Raw genomic sequence first — 20,380 nt, 5'->3', positions numbered from 1 at the left:
CAGCATCCAGGAGGAAGGACATGTGCAGGGGCACGTGCTCACAGGTGCATCCACACTCACATGGGCAGCACCATGTCTTCATAGGTGCATGGAGCAGACACATGTGGGCACACACACAGGGAGCACAGGAGCACACCACCCAAGGTCACCGAGTCACAGGTGAAGACACAGGTGATAACTGTGTCCCCCACAGTCATCTTCATGTGACCATTCCCCAAAGCAAAGGGGCAGCAGGCAGGGGCAGGCGAGACGCAGGTCACACCTCAGGGACAGGCTTCACAGTGTCGCCTGTCACACTCAGCCCACAGTGGGCCGGGAATTCTGCCACTGGGACCCCCCACACTCCCGAGGGCAGGGCAGTATATCTCCGCTCCCTGCTCACCCCAAGGCAGCCTGCACCAGCAGACTCTGGACATGAGGCCTGGCTGACCACAGGCCTCTGGGAAGCCAACTCTGCGGTGAGAACGCCCCTGTGCACTTACTTGATTTTGCTGAACACAATGTCCACGTCAGTGACGGTCACGTTCTTCCCGTCGATCACCTGGCAGTCCTTGCACAGTTTCGACCAGTTCTTGCCGTGCATCTCCTTCCCAGTGGCCCTGGTGTCCCCGTGCACCGCAAACCGCCGGAAGGCCTCCTCTAGGGCACTAAGCTCTGGGGCCGTGGCAGCTGCCCCCTCGTTGGCACCTTCTGACTCCAGTGACAGCCTCTTAGCTGCCTTGTCCTTTGCAGGGTCCCCTGGGGACTTGGGCGGTGTCTTGTTGGCGGCCTTGACAGGCTTGGCCTTGCTGTCGGCCATGTTTCTGGCGGAGGAAAGGGAGAAGAAGGGGTTATTCTGTTTCTGTGGGGCGGCTGCCCACAGCCCTTCCAGCTGCCTGCTCACAGGACAGGAGCCTGGCAGGCACCCAAGATGTGGCAGGGCCCCTGGGGCCCCTCAGAGCCCAGCCCAGACATGAGAGGGTAGAACCCCAGCCCAGGTGGCCACAGCAGGATGGTGAGCATTTGTCTCACTGCTGCACACGGCACTTGGCACTGCCCCTCACACACCAGCACCCTGCCAGCTATTGGTAGATTAAGGGCTCCACCCAAGTAGTCAAAGCCACGAGCAATGGCAGGGCCACGGGTGGTGTACCCAGCCCAGCCACCTGCAGGCTCAGGGACCTCTCATCTCCCTGTCACTCCTCCAGCACAGTCTCCTCCCTGGGCCACACCTGCTGGGTGACTCCTCAGGAAGACACTCTTCCAGGGGTCCAGGGAGTGACGCCATCTTTGGGGAGGAGGGTATCCAGAATCAGCTGCTACTCTCACATCGGGGCTGAGCCTGCTGCCCTTGATCGAGTGGGAGAGAGAGACCCTGAGGCATCTGCCCAGGAACCCAAGGGCCGACTGCAGCTGTGCCCCCGGTGCAGGGTGGGGCGCCACAGGCATTGGAGGGAGGTTGCCACTGGGGACCCCATGTGGCGAGCTCAGGGGGCCTGTCCCGGCCTGCCCATGAGTCTCTGCCCCTGTGAGGTGCCTGATCCCCAGAGTTGGGCTGGGTCCCTGGGGGCCCAGGAGCCAGGAGCCCGTGCTGCCTCTGTCAGGTTTCAGGAGCACAGAACGCCAATGCCTCCCCCACGTCTGCAGCCACGCAGCCTTCCACTGCCGCACTGCTGGTGGCCAGGGCAAGAGATGCACAGCCCCAGGGTCAGATCCCTGTGGGTCCTTCAGAAGCAGCTTCCTAGAGCAGTGCAGCCCTGGAGCTCACCTCTGTCTCTGCCTCGCTGAGAACAGACACCGCCAGGGGCCCAGTGAGGGGACAGAACTCAGGACCCACTGGTACACAATGCAAAATCCAGGTGACAGTCTGTGCCATGAATAGCAAGCTCACTCACAACGCTGCTGCGTACTGAAAATCCCCTTCAAATCTGCACTCGCAACGCTGGTTACACAGAGGAAGATGGGCAACCTGGCATCGTGGGGGGTCCTGGTGGCCCTGCTGAACCCAAGATCCTACAAATTCCCAACAAGTAAAAGTCAAATGCCCTCAATCATTGGACTGAACGTTCTCAGGGCCTCATGGGCCCTGTCCTCGTCCTCTGTGACGATGCAAAAGGTACATCTGCTTCTACAGGAAATCCCAGACACTCAGAGGCAGGGCGCAGCCAGCTCTGGACGAGAATGAGAGTTGGATCCACACACCTGGCTTCCTGCAGGGTGCAGGTGTGGAGCAGGGAGTGCTATCTCTCCAAGGGACCCAGCACCAAGGTGAAGAGGAGTCAGGTGTCGGCAGAATCGCTTTCAGGTTTATTGCTGACACCATTTCTTTGTCTGAAAAAGGATCTTGTTTCAGGATCGGCTGAGTGTGTTTACATGGCATCTCTTCAGCCCTCGGTGCCCAGGAAGGAAAAGTAGCTAAGAAGTTACTAGGAGCATGAGCCGATTTTGGAGAATGTGCATGTCTGTTCAACTTGGTCAAGAAGAAGGAAACCTCTTATGATGCTTCCAACTCAGTGCAGGTTCCGTTGCCCAGGAAACAGCATCTCATGAGAGGAAAATACCTGAGTGACATCAGGGATGGCTGTCCAGGGTGTCAGAACTATGGGTCATCCTTCTTGTGCTTTTCTGTGTTTTGCAGATTTCCTAGAAGCACTATTTTATAGCAAGGCGGGGCTCCTCCCCAAGGCTTTGTCAGCGTCGGGCTGAGCGAGCACTCTGGGGGAACCACAGCAAGACTCACTGCCGGGAGGTCTGCCCCACAGTCCAGTAAAGGACTGAACAAGACGTGAAAAAGTTCTGTTGTCATGAGCTTTACCTTCCAACTGGACACAGGCAATAAACAAGTAAACAAACAGGGAAATGGGATGGCTTCGAGCAGTAAGAGGTGCACCGGGGAGAAATTAAGGCAGGTAAGATGGCAGTTAGTGTCCATTTAGACAGGTTGCAGGGGAAGCACGAGGGGAGCCTGGAGCCACACAAAGGCACTGGCATGGGGGCTGCTCTGCATGCAGCGTCTCCACCAGTGCTGCCCTGACTCCCACTGAAACCCCCCATGTCGGTGAGTGGGTGGAAGGGGAAAGAGCGGAGAAAATTCGGTCAGGCTGCATTGGTCTGTCTGCTGTCCTGGGCACCGGGAGAAAAGGGACCGTGCATTAAATGTTGTGAAGAAAAACCCTTCCAACCAGGACTTCTATACCCACACCATGGCCCCAAGGGGCCAGGAGCTGAAGATGGGGGCAGACGGACACGCTCGGTGGCTCTGACACACTTTTCAAGCAGCTTGTAGATCAGGAACCTTCAGCTAACCTTGGAGAGGGTGCAGGAGGCCCCGAGTCCACAGGCAGCCCTGGAAGGGGAACGCGGGGAGAAGTTCGGGAAGAGCGGACGGACAGGGACATGAAGGCCAGGAAAAGTCTAGGAAGTGAACAGGAGACCTGCAAGCAGAAGCCCTCTAAACTCAGCCCCGGGGGGCGGCTGGCCAGGGATCTGTCTCTAGCAGGCAGCTGGCGGCTTCAACCTTGGACGTTTCCTTCTGGAGCTGTGTGCTGGAGCGGCGGGCCTCTCCTGTCAGCACTGTGCCAGGGCGGCTTCTGGGTGTGTTCATGGGTTTTCACTTAGTCTGTTCTCAGAGATGTTCAAGGTGATGGCAGAGAGAAGACCTGGAGTAATGACCCAGGTGGGAGGGGGGTGGAGCAGGGCATCCCCTCCCTGCCCCCCCCCACCCTTGCCAACCAGTCTGTGACCTTGAAGCTGCACAGGTGATGCAGCCACAAGAGCCAGAACACAGCTCTCTGTTCTGGGTTTCCACTTTATTTTACTATGAACATGCATTATCATAATAAAATATTTTTAACAAAAATAACAGAAAGAGTTAGACCCCTGTGCACATAGAGGGAGATGTCTAAGACTACCGTTGGTTGTGTGGAGAGGCAGGACGTGGAAGAGCAGAAACCACACACCCCACTCTGGACAGACAGACAATGGGAACGAGAGAGATGGGTCGGCACTGCCAGGATGACTGCGGGCAGCTGGGGCTGAGGGGAGGGGTCACGTGCTTCTGTTGTTTGAATTGCTCCAAAAAATCCATGCACTGGTCCCACAAGGATATAATAGCAATAAATTCAATTTAAAAGAAGCTGAGGGCTCCAGCAGAGGTATGACGGAGAGGTCCTCTGTGCGAGTGACAGCCTGCACGCAGGGCCTCCCTCTCAGCGCCGGCCTCCAGCCCCTGGCCCACCTGGCTTCTCTCCCCCAATGGAGGCTGTGGTTCCCCACTCTCATGGTTTCTGGGGGTGCAGTGGGGACCCCATGGTGGCCTTCCATACCCATTCCCACCTGTGCCACCCTCTTCCCACCATGACAAAAAATAGTCACTTAGAGGAAGAGCATGCCAGGAAGTGAAAATGCCAACCCACCAAATGCAGCATTCTCTGGGGTGTGGCCTGTATTCTTGGGTGTATACTGTGTTTCCACAGCAAATCGTGACCTCTACACCCCCAGGTGTGTGCTCTGCATCTCCAGGTGTGTGCCCTGCATCCCCAGGAGAGCTGATCCCTCGCTGGCCAAGACTCCCCATACAGGGCACAGGTCAGCATACGGGAGGAGTGGAGACTGATCAGGTACGATCAGGTGTCACTCCAACTGGCTGCAGCAACGGCAGCCTGGATGCCCAGCAGGCTGTCCCTGCTCCCTCAATGCAGGATTTTCAGCAGCTCAGGAAAGCCCCAGTGAACAAAGTTCTCTGATTTATTTCACGGTCCAGGACCTCTGCCTCCGTGTGAAAACCCAGTCTGTCCCCTGACCCTCGCCCATCTGCTTCCCTGGACAGACCCCTGACTCTGAGGTGTGTACATGCTTTCGGGGGAGGGTACAGAGGGAGGAGAAAGAATGCACGGAGAGGCAGGGAGGCAGGCAGATGGGGAAGTGGCACCTGCCTTTCTAGCCAGGAGCTGGGCTCTCTTAGGACCCTTCTCCTGCTGGCCTCAGGGGTCCTTGGGCAAGAGAATAACTGTATCCCTTGCCCTGACTGGGCCAAGGCCCTCAACAGCTCTGGGCTCCCACGGTGTCAAACAGGACCAGGGAAGGCAGGGAGAGCAGGAGGTGAGCGGAGGAAGCATGTCCAGTTCCATGTGAGCCATCAGCCTCCGCCAGGTCCTGCCTGAGTCAGGGCAGGTACTGCCCTGGAGGGTGGGGAGGGAATGGATGAAGCACTCACACTGGCTGTGGAGATGGGCTGTGTTGCTGGATTTGCATTTTCAAAGGAGGGTTTGGAGAGGGCAGGGCAGTCAAAAGGTGGAATTACAGACCACAGTGGCTGGAGATGCAGGCAGGTGCTCAGGAAATTGTCAGATAAAAGCCACTGGTCAGGTGGCCTCATCCAAACTTGGGGACACTTGCCCCTCAAGTGTCCAGGGACTATCCCACCAGTGGGTTGGGGCTGTCTCTCAGATACCACATGGTCTTCCTGGCCCAACCCCCCTCCCCTCACAGGCTACAGATGCTCCAATGATGGGCCATGACAGGGCCCTGCTTCCAGAACAAACTGGGCTGCATTTCAGAATGACTCTTCCTGGAAACCTGCTTAAGACTTGACAGCCTGAGGCAAAACCTAGGACAGACCCCAACAGGTGGCAGTCACAATTGCCACATGACATCAGCACACAGTGCCCCAACCAGGAGGAATGAAAATTCATGTTAATGACATGCCTGCAATGGAGCCAGGTGACTGTGAGCAGGAGCAGGTGTGTCTGTGAGTAGAGACAGGGGTTCCTGTGAACAAGACCAGGTATGTCTGTGAGCAAGGCCAGGAGTCTGTGACCAGGGCCAGGTGTGTCTGTGACCAGGGCCAGGAGTCTGTGAGCAGGGCCAGGTGTGTCTGTGAACAAGACCAGGTGTGTCTGTGAGCAGGGCCAGGTGTGTCTGTGAGCAGGGCCAGGTGTGTCTGTGAGCAGGGCCAGGAGTGTCTGTGACCAGGGCCAGGTGTGTCTGTGAGCAGGGCCAGGAGTGTCTGTGAGCAGGGCCACATGCCCGTGAGCTGGGGCAGGTGTGGTTTTAAAGACAGCAGCAACAGCAACTGTGTGCTCTCTTCGGTTCCCCTTCCCGGACAGGAGGTGGTTGTGCCCTGAATGGAAAGATGGGTGTGTGCCTGCTTTCTCAGGTGTGAATCACCTTCACTCTTGAGCTCCTCCAAGCACACGCTCAGCAACTCATTCCTAATGCCCGTCAGTTCCCTTGTCCCGTCCCCGGTCTACGCCCTCCCTGCTGGCGCTTCCTGAGATCTGACCTGGCCGGTGGGGCTGACTATCTTGCCTCTGGTAACCAGCTGCCCTTCAGCCCCCAAGGCCCCTCACAGCCTGTGGCTCTCTCCTATCTACCCTGCATCCTCTAGTGCCACTGTCTGGGGCATGCCGGGCACTACCAAGCTGGCTGACACGCTGTCCTCCCCCAGTGGGTGCTGGATGCACCAAAATGTCTGAGCCTTGCTTGAGTGACAGCCTGCAGACAAGCAGCACTGACACTGGAGTGGGCAGCCAGAGACAGCGTGCAGAGTGGGCAGTGTGCAGGCAGCAGGATGCATGTGGCTGGGACCCGGGACCTGCTGCAGGGTTCCAGAGCTCACCCAGGACCATCCACCCCATCTCAGACCCCCATTGCCCTCCCTGGGGGCTGTGCAAGACCCCCCTGGCTCCTGTGCCAGGGAACACCTGCTTCAGAGCGGCGGCACCAACAGCCTCCCTGGGACCCCCTGGGAACGGCTGGGCCCCACCAGCCTCTCCTGCCCAGCAGCGTCCCCTGCCTGCCAACCTGCTCTGGGTGCTGCCCTCAGACTCCCCTGGGAGGCCTGCAGAGAGAGGCCCTGCGGCCCACGGCCCCTTCCCAAGAGGACGCCCACAGCGGGCAGCCACTTGCGTCCCCAGCTCTTCCAAACTGCTGGAAACGCAGCCCTCACCCTTGAGGGGGACACGGCCCCACCGCCCACTCCCGAGCAGTCTGGGCCTGCAGCGTGCAGTGGAAAGCAGACACCTGAGCACCAGCGGTCAGGGACCCGCTCTTCGGAGGAACGTTCTGCAACCAGGATGGCCTGGATGCCACCAACACACGGGGAACATTCTTTGCCAAATAACCAGGTGGGGGTGACTGGCTCTGGTGAGACACCCCACAGTCTTAACTCCAGAACCTCCTGGTGTAACTAAGGTTATGCAGAAAGCCCTGTGGGAGAATTCCCCTTTTAAAGAGAAGAGGACCCTCATGGGTCAGACACCTGTGGGCCTGGATGGGGAGCCACGCCTGCTGAGCTCCCGAGGAGGCCGCCGGGCCTCCACTGCAGCTGCTCCCAGCAGTGGCTCTGCCGTCTAAATGCAGGGTCTCACTTGAGCTCTTGTCCTTAACCTCTTCCTCGAAAGGCACAGACCCAATGCCCTCAGGTGGGCTGGAGTCCCCTGGGACGCATGTGTCGCAAGCTGGAATGGGAAATGGGCGGGCGGGTCCCACCGTGCTCTGTGGGGGGAATAGGGTGTGTCTCCTGGGCTGGGGACAAATGCCGCCACAGGTCCCGAAGGTGGAAAGGGCTCCCAGGAGAGTGTGCAGCAGAAGGAAGCCACCCGGGCTCCTGGAGCTCCCGCCAGGCGTCCCTGGTCCTCCGCCCCACAGGCTTCAGAGGGTGGGTGTGATGCCACCAGAATCCTCCGAATCTTTACATCCACTAGGGGTCAGAGGTACTGCCCACCACTAGGGCTAGGACCAGAGCCCCTGGATGGCCATCGGGCCCACTGATACCTCGCAAGCCCTGGAAAAGCGAGCACTCCTGAGGGTCACTTACACTGAGCCCTGCTGAGACCTCAGTGGAGTGCCTGACACCTGCAGGGGTGACAGTAGCCAGGGAGCAGCTGTGGAGATGAGAGCTGAGCTAAGGGCCCCTGAGTGGGGAGGTGGGGTTCTGGGTACAGGAAGTTCCTCCTCAGACACTGCTGGACTCTCTAAGACAACCTGGGGGCTCCAAACGATGTGTGCGGAAGGGGAGAAAGAAAGGTAGGGAGAGAGCTTGTGCCCCCTCAGAGGTCTCCGTGGAAGGGGGTCCTGGAACCCCAGGACCCACCAAGGACCAGGGAAGGACCCTTTGGGAATGGTCCTTGGGCTCCCTTAGGGCCTGGTCCCAGGACACTGACCAAGAGGGAAAGAGAATTGCGGGGGATAATGGCAAGAGCCCCAGTAAATCCCAAACACAGCGGCCCTAGAGACAGCAAGGGAAGCTTAGGCCTGGTCAGATGGCCCAGGGACAGCCTTCTGCTCAGTGAGGCAACCTGCTGGGCTCGCAGAGGTCCTGACCACCAGCAAATGTCCTGACCACCACCGAATGTCACTGTGACATTCACCGGGGCATTTGGGTGTGTGTGTGAGACCCTCAGCAAAGGCAGGGTCAGGGTGGGACAGCAAACTCAAAAGGCCACAGAGCCTGAAGTCTGGAAGTGGATACTGTGTTTGGCTCACCGAGCCCGCGGGCTCGGGCCCCCAGTGTTGAGGTCTAGGAGTGCTGGTGCTGCCCCCGGAGAGGGCACAAACCCCCGCCCCCACCACGAACAGCCCAGGAGAACAAAGGTCATTAGAAGCCCACGATCCCCCCAGGGCCAGCCCAGCACTGCCGCCCACCACCCGGCCCCACCCTCCAGCCGTCTTCAGCTCTTTATTTGAGTCCATTTGAGTACAACGCAGCCCTTTGGCAATTGTTCACATTTTTAATCACAACACGGCCACCCGCCCCATGGCTGCCCCAGACACTCGACGTGAATGACCACTCATCTCATCCGAGCGCAGTCCCAGGCAGCGAGAGCCTCCCAGAGCTGGACAAAGCGGCCTTTTCTGAGCCCACAGGCGCCCGCCAATAGCACAGGGACGGTCCCTGGGGCTCCAAGTCAGCGTGGAAAGCAGCCCGCCACCCCCAGCACCCCGGCCCTTCACAGTCCAGGTGTCGAGTGGCCCCACAGGCTGAGCTGCCTGAACTAGGGCTGCAAGATGCCACTCATGTCCGGTCACACAGGGTTAGGCCGCTGGCCCGGAAGGTCCATGGGGTTGGAGAAGCCTGAGAACTAAATCACACCTTCCCTGGGCCCTGTTCGCAGGTCACATGTGATTTCTCCCGAACACAAGAGAAGAAAGAGCAGAGGAGGCAAGCTTCTCCAGGCAACCCGGGGGCCGTGGCTCACCCTGCCATTGCCGTCCTCACCCTGGGTCCCCAAAGGACCTAGGCAGGACAGAACTGGGAGGGACGGGGACATATTCTATGTTGTTGGAACATACTGCAACAGATGGCCTCGCGGGCCAAGAGGCTTTCCGGCCAGGAAGACTGCAGAAGGCAGTTACCTTCTCTGCCCCTCGGAAGCACTAGTGCTCACAGCAGGGACTTCTCCGACCACTGTGCAGTTGGCGGTTTCAGAAGGACCCACTTGGCTGGGACCCTTGGCCTCCCAGGAGCCACACTTTGCCCCAGTTCTTGCCTCCAGAGCCACCCTGGCTTCTATCAGCGTGTTTCCTGTGAAATCCAAGAACACAGCCGGCCAGCAGCAGCCAAGGGGAGCAGGTGTGTACAGGGTTAAATGAGGACACCTGTAGACACTTCCAGTCACTCACTCCCTTACTCAGTCAATCAGCGCCAGCCCCTTACCCCACAGGGAACCAGTGGGGGTAGAGGGGTGTCATGTCCTGCAGCCCACCGAGGGGCCAAGAGGGCTCCCGACACAGGAAGCAAGTGCGGTGGGGTGAATGGTGGCCCCGAATTAGGTGTGCCCTGTCCTCACCTAGAACCTGTGAATGGGACCTTCCTTATCTGGGAAAAGGTTCTTTGTAGATGTGATGAAGCCAAAGGTGCTGAGACGAGATCAGCTTGGGTCATCCGGGTGGCCCTGAGTCCAGTGAGAGTATCCTTATGAGACAGAAGAGGAGAGACCCACGCACAGAAGGGGGCCACGTGACAGCAGAGACAGAGATTGGGGAGGCCCGGCCACAGCTCAGGGACGCCCAGGCACCAGGAGCCGGGCGGGGCGGGAAGGACCCTCCCTTAGAGGCTCCGGAAGGAGTGTGCCCCTGGGGCACCTTGGTCTCAGACTCCTGGCCCCAGAACTGGGAGAGGATGAGTTTGCGTGTGTTAAGCCACCAGTTAGTGTTCTTCTGTTACAGCAGCTCCAGGACCCTCATACAGGTGAGACCAGACAGGGAACGTCCCTCACAGAGAAGAGAGTTTGAAAGGCCCAGAGGAGGCAATGCCATCAGGTGGTGGCCCAGAGAACCCAGGGGCGGCGGCAGCAGAGGGCCTGGTGCGGCAGATTCCAGAGGCCCCTGGAAGTCGTCCTGAGCCAGGCTGGCCTTTAAGTAGGGGACTGCCAAATGACACCTGTATTCTAAGATATCCATCTGGCCTCAGGTTGGAGGTATTTGGGCAGAAAAAAAAGATGGGTGCCCATTCAAGGAGAGGAAAAATACTGGGTGAAGCACGGGAGACCTTGACAGGAAACTTGTTAACTCCAGGAAAGGTTAAACTGCATGTGTACCTGCTGGGTGGCGGCTTCCAGAAGGGGGCGCCACCCCCGCTGGGCGAGCTGGAGGCCAGAGAGGCTCCCTGGTGCTCCTCGGGCTGTGGAGATGCCCAAGGCTAAACCGACAAGAATGGCGACTGAGGGCAGGTCAGAAAGAACTGGGATTCACTCAGGCCAAAGCGGTGAGGTGACCACGGGAACAACAAGAATGCGACCAGAAAGTCCAGGGGACCTGCAGGAAAGGGCCACTGACCAGGCTGTCTGGTTCGCAGCGATCACACAGTGTGTCGTACCTTCAGTCCTCGAAGATCTCCTGCCCCAAAAAGTAGCCGATGTGGGAAGAAGCCGACAGAGCACTGTAGTCGGGAAGAAAACTGGAGCACTAAGGAGGGCTCACCCTGTGGAGGAGCCCGGAGCGTGGCGTGGCGTGGCGTGGCGTGGCGTGCAGCAAGCGTGAGGAGAAGTGGGCAGCACCTGCAAACGCCCTCTGCCACCTGGCCAGGCTGCTCAGCACAGAGACAGCACGTGGGGCTCAGTGTAGGGGTTTCCAGCCAGGCCACCCATCAGAACCGGCTGAGAGCCTTGAAAATGCAGATGCCGCCCTCCTACTTGCTGTGGTGGAGGCCCAGCCCACCACCCACAGGGCAGTCAGGAAGAGTGGACAATTAGAAACCCATCTGCCTCAAACACCCACGTGCTCAGAGGAGAGAGAAAAGTAAGCAACCAGGCCCCAGGAAAGGGAGAACCCTGAACAGGCAGAGGCGCACTCAGCTGGTCCCCTGTGGGCACTGGCTGGTGCTGGGAGAGCAGGGGGGAACTCTGCGGGCTCAGCACGCTGCTTTGCTTCATGGCTGTCCTGCAGGGGATGGGGGCTCGGAGTGAGGGTGAGCTGGCAGATTGAGTCAACTCAGCCCCTCAACCCACAACTTGGATCCAGGTGACTCTGGAGTGCTAGTGCCCCAAAATGCCAGCAGGACACACGTAATAAATAACTATCTAGAGAAAGACTGTCATCAAGACCATAACATATTTCTAGGAACATATGTCAATTACAATATCTAGTGCTCAGTAAAAAATAACCAGGCACAGAAAGGGGGAAAGTGCCAAGAACTGGCAGAACAGACAATAGAAGCAACCTGGAGGTTCCACTTATGGGCGCCTGGTCAGACACTGAGTGTGAAGTAACCGAGCAGCCAAGTCGAGGGGTGTGCAGAGAAGGGGCTGCACGTGCCACGCACAGAGGAGAAAAAGGACACGATGGGAAATCCCAGCAAAGAACTGGAAATTATAAAAATGTAGATAGCAACCTTGAAAAAGAACATGTTAGAAATCCTAGCAGTAAAAAACACAACTAACAGAAAACATTACAGTAACTAGAATTCAGAGCTCAGTGGGTGGGTTTCCACAGCAGAGCAGATCCAGCGCAGCATTAAAAAGAACTCGTGAATCGGAAGTACCTGAGAGAAAACAGCTAAATGTGGTGGAAACGTGTGGGGGTGTGTACACACATACACATGGACAAAAACAATGGAAACAGTACAGATAAACGTAAGAATTAATCAATTAAAAAACCACAATACAGAGGACCAACAATACCAAAAGTTACTGCTTTAAAGCACCAATTATGTTGATAAATACTGGGGATAGTGATCAAAAAAAGAGAAGGTCAAAACATACAATGTCAGGAATGGAAAATGGGGATACCCTACAATTTCCACAGATGTTAAAAGGTTAAAATATAATAAAAGAATATTATAAACAACTTTACACCAATACATTTGATAATCTAAATTTCTAAAAACACAGATTCTTCAAAACAAAACAAAAAAGCCACCTTGCTAAAAAGTAACAAAAAATAGATATTGTCATTATCAGAATTATTTTTATAATGATTAAGGACATGAATCCTTATTTTAAACTTTTCTCTCTCTCTCTCTCTCTCTCTCTCACACACACACACACACACAAACCCCATCATGGATGTCTTTGCCAGCAGATTCTACCTTACATTGAAAAATAAATAACATCAATCTTACACAATCCCAGTACCAAAACCTGATAAGGGTGTTACAAGAATAATTATGCCAGTCTCACTTATGAATATAGATGCAAAAATACTAAACAGAATATTAACAAACTGAATCTAGTAATAGATGAAAAGAATCAATACCTTATAATCAAGTCAGGTTTATGTTGGGAATGCAAGGATGGTTTAGAGTTAACATCAATCAATAAAATCCATCACACTAACAGAATAGAGGATAAAAAGCATATTATTATCTTAATAATTGCAGGAAAAGCTTTTGGCAGAGTTCAGCATCTATTCACCATCAAATTCTTAGCAAATTAGAGCAAAAAGGAAATTTCTTCATTTGATCAAGGGTACCTACCAAAAAACACTACAAAACTCACACTTAACAACAGTGTTCCTAGCACAAGAAGAGAAAGGAACCAGTGGGACAGAATAAAGCCCCACGAGACCCAAGCATATACTGACACATTCAGTACAACAAAGGTGGCCCTTCAGGGAGGGGAAAAGGGGAAACTGAATGTTTCCAGTCAGTGGAGATGGTTGACTGAATAGACACATGGGAAAAAAAGAACCCTGGCTCCCAACACCATCAGCTCAGGTTCATGGCAGGTTGAAGCAGGGAAGGCAGGGTAATGAGGCTGTGGGGAGATAACACACAAGAGCATCTGATGTCCTCAGGGCAGGGGAAGATTCATTACACGGGACACAGGCATCACTGGGTATTCAGATGGCACCAGGTTAAAACTGAGAACTTCTGTTCATACAAAAATATTACAGAGTGAAAGGCAGGCCACAGGGAAGGAGGAATCTGTTACTCATTATGAACACGGGCGCGACCCAGAGCCCATGAGAGACCCTGCTTATCAACAAGAGAGAGACAGAAGGCTCTAGGACAATGGCGAGGACTTGGCCTCACATTCGGTGATAGCACATCCAATGCCCAGCTCCACGGGGATGTGCATTGCCCAGAAAGTGCAAATAAACCTCAAGGCAGATACCACCACACCCTCCAGACTGGCTGACAACCAAAAGGGCGGTGATGCCACGTGCTGCAGGGTGAGGAGAGACAGAGAACCGTGGGACACTCGGTTCCAGCTGCCTTGGCAACAGGAACTGCAGCAGGACATCTAGATAACCAGGGGCCTACTCTCCAGTCAGCAGTCACCAACAGAAACCCAGGCATGTGTGCTGCAGAGGGCATTACAGGTAGGCTCTGCCAGCCTTGTTCACAATGGCCAGAAAAGGGAGGTCCCCCATGCCCATCGGGCACACAGTGGGTAAGTGATGGTGGTGGGCTCCCAGCCCGGCACACATCCCCACTGCCCACTCAGGACCACATGGATGGGCTGCTCACATGGCACGGACTGAAATGAGCCAGCACTGTGAGTGTGTGCTCTCTGGCTTCCTAGACCTAAAGGTCAAATACAACCACAGTAGTGGCTGGCAAAACCACAGCAACAGCACATCTCCTTCCCAAGGAACAGGAGAGGAGAGCAGGCACCATGTCCAACAGGGAAGGCTGGGCTGGGACGGGAGGCTCAGATGGGTTCCTTCATCCTCCAGTGCCACTTTGCCCTTAGCCGGCCCCTCGCACAGGCAGAGGTTTGGAGCCGACCCTGCGCAGCACAGGCGGCACCGAGGCCACACACAGAAGTGAGGTGGGTGTGGCGGAGGACAAGGAAATGGGCATGTGGGGCTGGATTTGCAGAGGGGGACAGTCCCCTGTGAGAGCTCAGTGCACCGAACCATGCTGCTGAGGGCACCTGTAAGAAAAACTGGGTCAGGTTTGGGCGCTTAGGAGAAGGGGTGGCTGGGGCTCAGAGTGGGAAATGGGAATTCATGGACAAAACTCCAGAAGATGAGCCCACTGTACACAGCGTTCCTGGGGGGGAGGCAAGAGTCACCTGTGTGGCAACTCAGGCAGAAAGCAAAGATGCTCAAAGAATACAGAGCCAGGGTGAAGAAGGCCCCAGCAGAGAAGACCTGACAGCCAGGGTGTCTACTCAGCCCCAGGCACGTGCAGGTGCCAGGGAAAACAGTGTCTGGACCAGGAGGATACCCAGCGTGGTGCCCGGGCAAGCCACAGGAAGCAGGACCAGGGTGTGGTGGAGGGTGACCAGTGAGGCCATCTCTCCCTGGAGGTGGGCCCTGCTGCCAGGAAATGAGAGCAACTGGCCAAGGAGATAAGACCAGAGCCAGGAAGAACCAGGTGGGTGCCTGACCATGGGGGTAAGAGAAGCACAGGACTCAGAGACTTTCTGTGCTGTGCAGGTGTGAGCAGGTCCCCAGCAGCTGTCAAAGGCTGAAGGCAAGGGCATGGGAGACAACCAGGTCTCCGAAAGAGGCCCCCAGAAGCATCAAGGAAGGGGAACACTGTATTTCCCAGCACCTGCTGCCCTGATGCCTCTCCCACCCTGTGGCTCCTCCTTGGGAACCTTGGCACCTCAGTACCTGCCTTTATCACAGGACACAGGGGCAAGGAAGCTGCTGACTTCTGAAATCACGGCATGAAGGGCGAGCCTCCTCTCCCCTGGTTTTCTCTAGGGACCTGGATCAGGGAGTTCTGAATTAATAGGTGAGGCAAAAGCAAAGGTGGCTCAAACACAGCACAAAGCTGGCATTCTAGAAAAATCCCACAAGAGATGGAAGAGGCCATGCTGTAGCAGCCAGCCACCAACCCAGATAGGTCGCTGAGCAGAGGAACCTTGGACAGTCCACCCAGCCTGTGAACTACCTCACCAAGGTCAAGGGAGCGGAGACCTCAGTCCTGCCAAGCCCTGCTGGGTGACAAATTCATAAGAAAACAGAATGCTGCCACTGTCTTAACTCCTGGTTTTGGGTGGGCTGTGGTACAGCATTAGAAAACTAGAGCAGGGTGGGGGACACGGAGGGGCTGAGGGTCATCAGAACATGGTGAGGACCATGAGACGCGCACGGTATGTGAAAAATGCTTCCTTAGGGGCAGTGCACGAGGCAGGGCTGCAGCCTCCTGGGAGCTCGCTCAGATCAGATGTGAGGGGGCATCTGAGTTAACACTGACTCTAGGCTCACGTGCACACCCCCACAGTGCAGCTCAACCTGCCCGCCTGGCTCATCACTCTCCAAGAGAGGAGACAGTGGGGATGTGTAAGGCCTAAATGAGGTCACCCAGAGGACGCTGGCTGTTTTGTGACATTCCAGCTAGAGTGAGAGCTCCCCAGGGCGGAGGCCACACCGACTCACCTGGCACCTGGCAGGTGCTCAGACATCTGTTGAACAAATGAGTGCAACAGGGTTACAGGATGAGATCTCAGGAAAAGTGGCCCAGGGCAGGGGAGATCACGTGGAGCCCACACGGGGTGCCCCAGTTATCTCACCAAGAAAATCCCACTTGGGACCCCTGGGGACAGGCGGAGACATTGTGCCACAGGATAAAGGGACAGAAGAGCAAGAAGGGGGTCTGGTGGCTTTAAGTTTTAGGCTTAAATACAAGGCAAGGCCCCATCCTTCCCTTTCACAAACCTAATTTAAAAAAGAAAAAGTCAGCATAAACGTGGTCTTATGAGGATGAGCCCACACTTCCCACGGCTAAGAAGTCTCTGGGCATTAGGGGTTGCAGAAGACGTTTTAGTGTGGTGCACAAGTCAGAAACCCATCATTGTCTTACACTTTGTGAAAGACTTTCTGCATTTCTTCACCAAAGAAGGTCCTGCATTTGGATGTCTGAGCCAACCACCATCACACTGAGCTGCTCCTACACGCTGTTGTGCAGCTAAAGGGAATATGGAAATGAAAAACAGCCTTACCACTGTAAACTCTCATACCCGAAACTGAGATTTGGAGACAAGATGGTGTGTTGCTGTGGGGAGCAGCCCTTCTCCCGTATGAGCTTCTTGAGGGCCTCACTGGGTCACAGGCCCTGCACCCTCTCCTGTGAACCCAGCAAGGCTAATTAAAGCCATTGCCAGGAACTGCCACTTGAAAGCTGTCCAGAAAGCTTCCCAGGAGAGGCTGTGGAGCTGCGGAGCTGGGAGGCTTAGGGATCGTGTGGGTCATGACACTGTGGTTACATCCCCACCCAGAGGAAACTACTCTCTCCAGGGGGTGGGCGAACCATGGAGGGGGTGCACATAGGACCTGGAGCCCCCGATGCAGTGGGCCTCACGAAGGCAGTCCTACTTTTTCCTTCCCAGAAAACACCTTAAGCAGTAGGATCTGGGTGGGTGTCAGTTCTGCCTAGTCCCAGCATCTACCTGGTCCTGGGTTTAGAGGCTCAGGTGGGCTGGGCACCATGCCCAAACTTCCCTTGGTCCGGAGTGGTTTCCGGACAGGACCTCAGGGCCCAGATCTCACAGCCTGAGGAAGACCCGATACTCCCAAGGGCAGCCAGGCCCCTTGCCCAAGATCCTCAGGCATCTCTTGTGCAGGTTCCTCCAGCCTCACCAGCACCATCACAAGTTATATATAGACCTGGCTTCAAGTCAGCACAGCCTCTTCCCAGGAAGCCTTTTTAAAAAACAAATCTTTCGATAGCAGTTTACTTTCAATATTATTGTGTACTGGTTTCACGTGTACAGCATAGTGGTTAGACAATCACACACTTCACAAAGTGTTCCCCTCGATACTCCCCGTACTTCTCAGCCTCTTCCACAGGGCGCGGCTGCACTGCCCTCCTCCTCTGCTCCCCCCACCCCCGAAGCCACAAGGACATGCCCCTCAGGACTGTTTGGCTGCTCAGAGATGTTTCTTAAACCTCCATCAGTGATGAGTGGTTTTAATTTTCTTTATGGAATTTGCACATTTTCCACCCTTAGCGTTTATAACCTTGTACATAATTAAAACAGTTATTTTGTTGCAACTGGAAAGGATTCTGGAAGCTCAATCAAACAAGGCAGGGGAGATAAGAATACAATCAGCACAGCTTCCTGTAATCTCCATCACCTCATCATTCCATACAGGTGGAGAAAAAAATTTTTATTGTAGCCCTTAAATTATGGTCAGATCCCTTTGGAAACCATGAAGGCCAAAGGGCCTTTCCGGAGGAAGCCAAGCACACATAACACTCGTGTGGCATGCATTTGCAGAGCTCCAGATCCCAGGAAGTTCACCTGGCACCCATCACCCATCACTGAGCCCTGTGATTCCCACCATATGATGGGAACAGGGGCTGGTACCAGGGACAGGACCATGGAATCCAGTTTAAGGCACCAGGAAGCCTTGCGGCCTGTCTCACTGGGCCTATCACCCGCCCCCCCCCCCCCCCCCATTTCCTGCCTGTTCCAAGCTCTCCCTCCCCAGCCAAATCACCTCATCCCCGGATGTGATCCCAGTGCACTCAGAGTTCAGGTCAGTGTTTACGGATCAGGTCCTAGGGGCCAGGGGCTCCTCTGGGCTTTGAGGAGCACCTCCCCCCTTCTCCCACTAGTCCTCTCTGAGAGGTTGGCCTTGGGGCGTGCCTGGAGGCAGGCGGCGGCAGCCTAGGGAGCTAGGTCCTTTTATCAGCATCCCCCAGGGACTCCACAAGTATCCAATAAATGTCAGGGGAATCAGCCAATGAAATGCGCAGGTGGATGACAGCATCGCCGGCTCATCCTAAAAGGTGTCAGATCTCGGAGAACACACAACGCCTATCAAAATAGCAGTCCCAACAGGGAAGCGCGAATCAATTTTTCTCCCACCGCCTCTCAAAGCTTCTGTACAAAACTGAAACCGCAGAATAAAGGGTTTCTCAGGACCCTCCCTCAAAGGCGGCCACTGCCCCCATAGGTGCGTGGGAAATGCACTCGCAGTGAACCGCTTTATCTTGATTGCCGCTTCTGTGCGATAAGAAAACAGAACGCCCCTCGGGAATCTTCGATTTGCAGACTGTAGGCCTGACACTTTGCCCTGGACATAATGGTGTCGTTTGTGCCGGACCCAGAAGGGCTGGGACCCTGAGAGGGGCAACGCAGTCCTCACGATCACCCTCATTCTGGGCCCTGGGACACGAACGGCCGTTTCGTACTGTTGTAGGACAGTGGCTTCACTGCAAACCCTTTTAGTCCTAATTTCCCGCCCTCTCATGGGCAGCAGCCCCCGGGGCTCCCGCGTCGATAAACAGAGCTTCTGCAGCTGGACGAGAAGGACGGGGGTAGGGTGGAGAGTTGGGGAGGGGCTCTTCCGCGCAGCCCCTGAAAGAAGGGACTGCCAGGGTACCCAGGCGAAGAAAGGCAAAGCGTCTCGCTTGGGGCCCAATTATAAACCTGTCCTTTGCACCGCCGGTCACTCCGTCCCGCTTCCCCCGGGGTAGCCGAACGCGCGCCCGACGCAGCGCCGACCACCTGGCAGCCCCGAGACTAGAGCGCAGGTGGCAGGAGAACCTGCGGGCCTGGGGCCCTGCACCCTCGAGGAGTATCGTCTGCGCCGTACCCCGGGCCCGAGCCCCGCGGCCACTTACCTGGCACACGCAGACTGCAGCGGCGGCGCCTCCGCGACTCGGCCGCGCGCGACCCAGTGCCTGGCGGTGCGCTCGCGCCGCCACCGCCCAGGGCCCCGCCCCAGCCCCGCCCCCACTGGTCGCTCGCACCCCCCCAGCCCCGCCCAGCTGGACCCCACGGCCTTCGGCCCCGCGAGACCCGCGCGCCTCGCGCGCCCCAGGGGCCCCCACCACAGCCTGCCCCCGGCCCTGGCCCCGCTGACCCGTGCTCGCCTCCGGCCCCTCCCAGGCCCCCACCCTAGCCCACCCGGGTGCTCCTCGCAGCCCCGCCCCTGGTCCTTCCCAGCCTAGGGAGCGCGCAGGGCGCTCGGAGGCCGGTCCCAGCGCCGCCTCTGCCTTACAAGGCTGTCTCCGCGCAGGCCCCAAATCCACCGGCTCTAAGAGCAGGGCCGTGGGAACCTCACGGGGTAGTGCCCGTATGGCCGCAGCTGGCCCTCCGGGACCCCAGGGACGGTGGGTCAAGTCTTCGCGTCCCCAGTCCGGCTGCGGGAGGACGAGGGTGGCAGAGGGAGGATGAATGGGTGCGCAGACGGGCCTTGCGTGTTGAGGCGGCGGAGAGCGCTGACCTCTCCACAGAGACTCTAGGGCCACGAAGGGGACGGGGTGGTGGGAGGCTCAAACTCCACGGAATGTGCGCAGGCCGCGGGGGCTGGGGGGGGGGCGGGCAGTGGGGCCGCGCCCGCTCAGTCGCGGGTCCTGAGGTGGGGGTGTGGCGAGGACCTGGGTGGAGCACAGGCGAGGAAGCAGATCCCTTCCCCACCTGGCCCTTCCCACGGCCCCTGCCCCTCCTGGCCGGCTCTGCGGAGGGAAGGGGTGGTATCAGCCTTCAAGAGAAGGTTGCTGAGCCGAAGGGTTCTGGGGCCAGGATGATGGGGAGGTACTAGCTTGAGTGCTGAGACTTTAGGTACAGGGGTCTCCTCTCGTCGTCCAGGACCCCTTCGTGAAGGAAGTCTTCTCAGGCCATTGGAGGCTCAGCCTCTGGGGAGAGGGTGGCTTGAGGTCACTTCCAGCTTCACTGCTATGGTTCCCTTGGAGCTAGCCAAGGAACTCACCCCAGGTTCTGTCCTCAGCCTCCCAGCTGAAGACCCCCCACTGACACACATCCTCCAGGTGTGTCCCACTGCCAGCACCTCACCTGAATCCGAAGTGCCTGAGGCATGCGTCAGCAGGTGGAAGCACAGATTCCGGGCTCATCTCAGATTCCAGCCAGGTCAGGGAGCCTGACAAAGACCAGCAGGGGAAGTTGGGGTGTCGAGCCAGAGAAGGGGTACTGGGTGTTGGCTGTCCATCAGATGGAGTGAGAGAAGGTGCTTTCCTGATGCTCAGGGAGCCACAGGCTGCTGCGCAGCCCCCACCCCATCCCCACAGTGGTCCTGTGTCCCTCTCAAC

At 56.7% G+C, this 20,380-nt stretch overlaps 1 protein-coding gene across 2 annotated transcripts in view; it reads right to left on the bottom strand.

Annotated features, from left to right (window-relative positions):
• TPPP (tubulin polymerization promoting protein) overlaps positions 1-19,025 on the bottom strand; it is a 30,454-nt gene extending 11,429 nt beyond the window's left edge. Inside the window, exons 1-2 of one of the 2 annotated variants that reach the window (XM_037137379.2) lie at positions 18,953-19,025; positions 483-803 (exon numbers count right to left, since the gene is read on the bottom strand). In XM_037137379.2, the coding sequence (XP_036993274.2) occupies positions 483-799 (317 nt within the window). In that variant the 5' untranslated portion in view covers positions 800-803; positions 18,953-19,025. Of the gene's footprint in view, positions 1-482; positions 804-2,181; positions 3,336-18,952 lie in introns of those variants that run through there. The other variant, XM_037137380.2, reaches the window with a different exon arrangement.
• Between the last annotated feature and the right edge of the window lie 1,355 nt (positions 19,026-20,380).

The sequence above is a fragment of the Artibeus jamaicensis genome, unplaced genomic scaffold (genome assembly GCF_021234435.1).
Source record: "Artibeus jamaicensis isolate MK-2021 breed Jamaican fruit bat unplaced genomic scaffold, CSHL_Jam_final scaffold_369, whole genome shotgun sequence".
NCBI lineage: Eukaryota > Metazoa > Chordata > Mammalia > Chiroptera > Phyllostomidae > Artibeus > Artibeus jamaicensis.
Note: the sequence above shows the minus strand (reverse complement) of the source record. Positions and strands in the feature narration are given on the sequence as shown.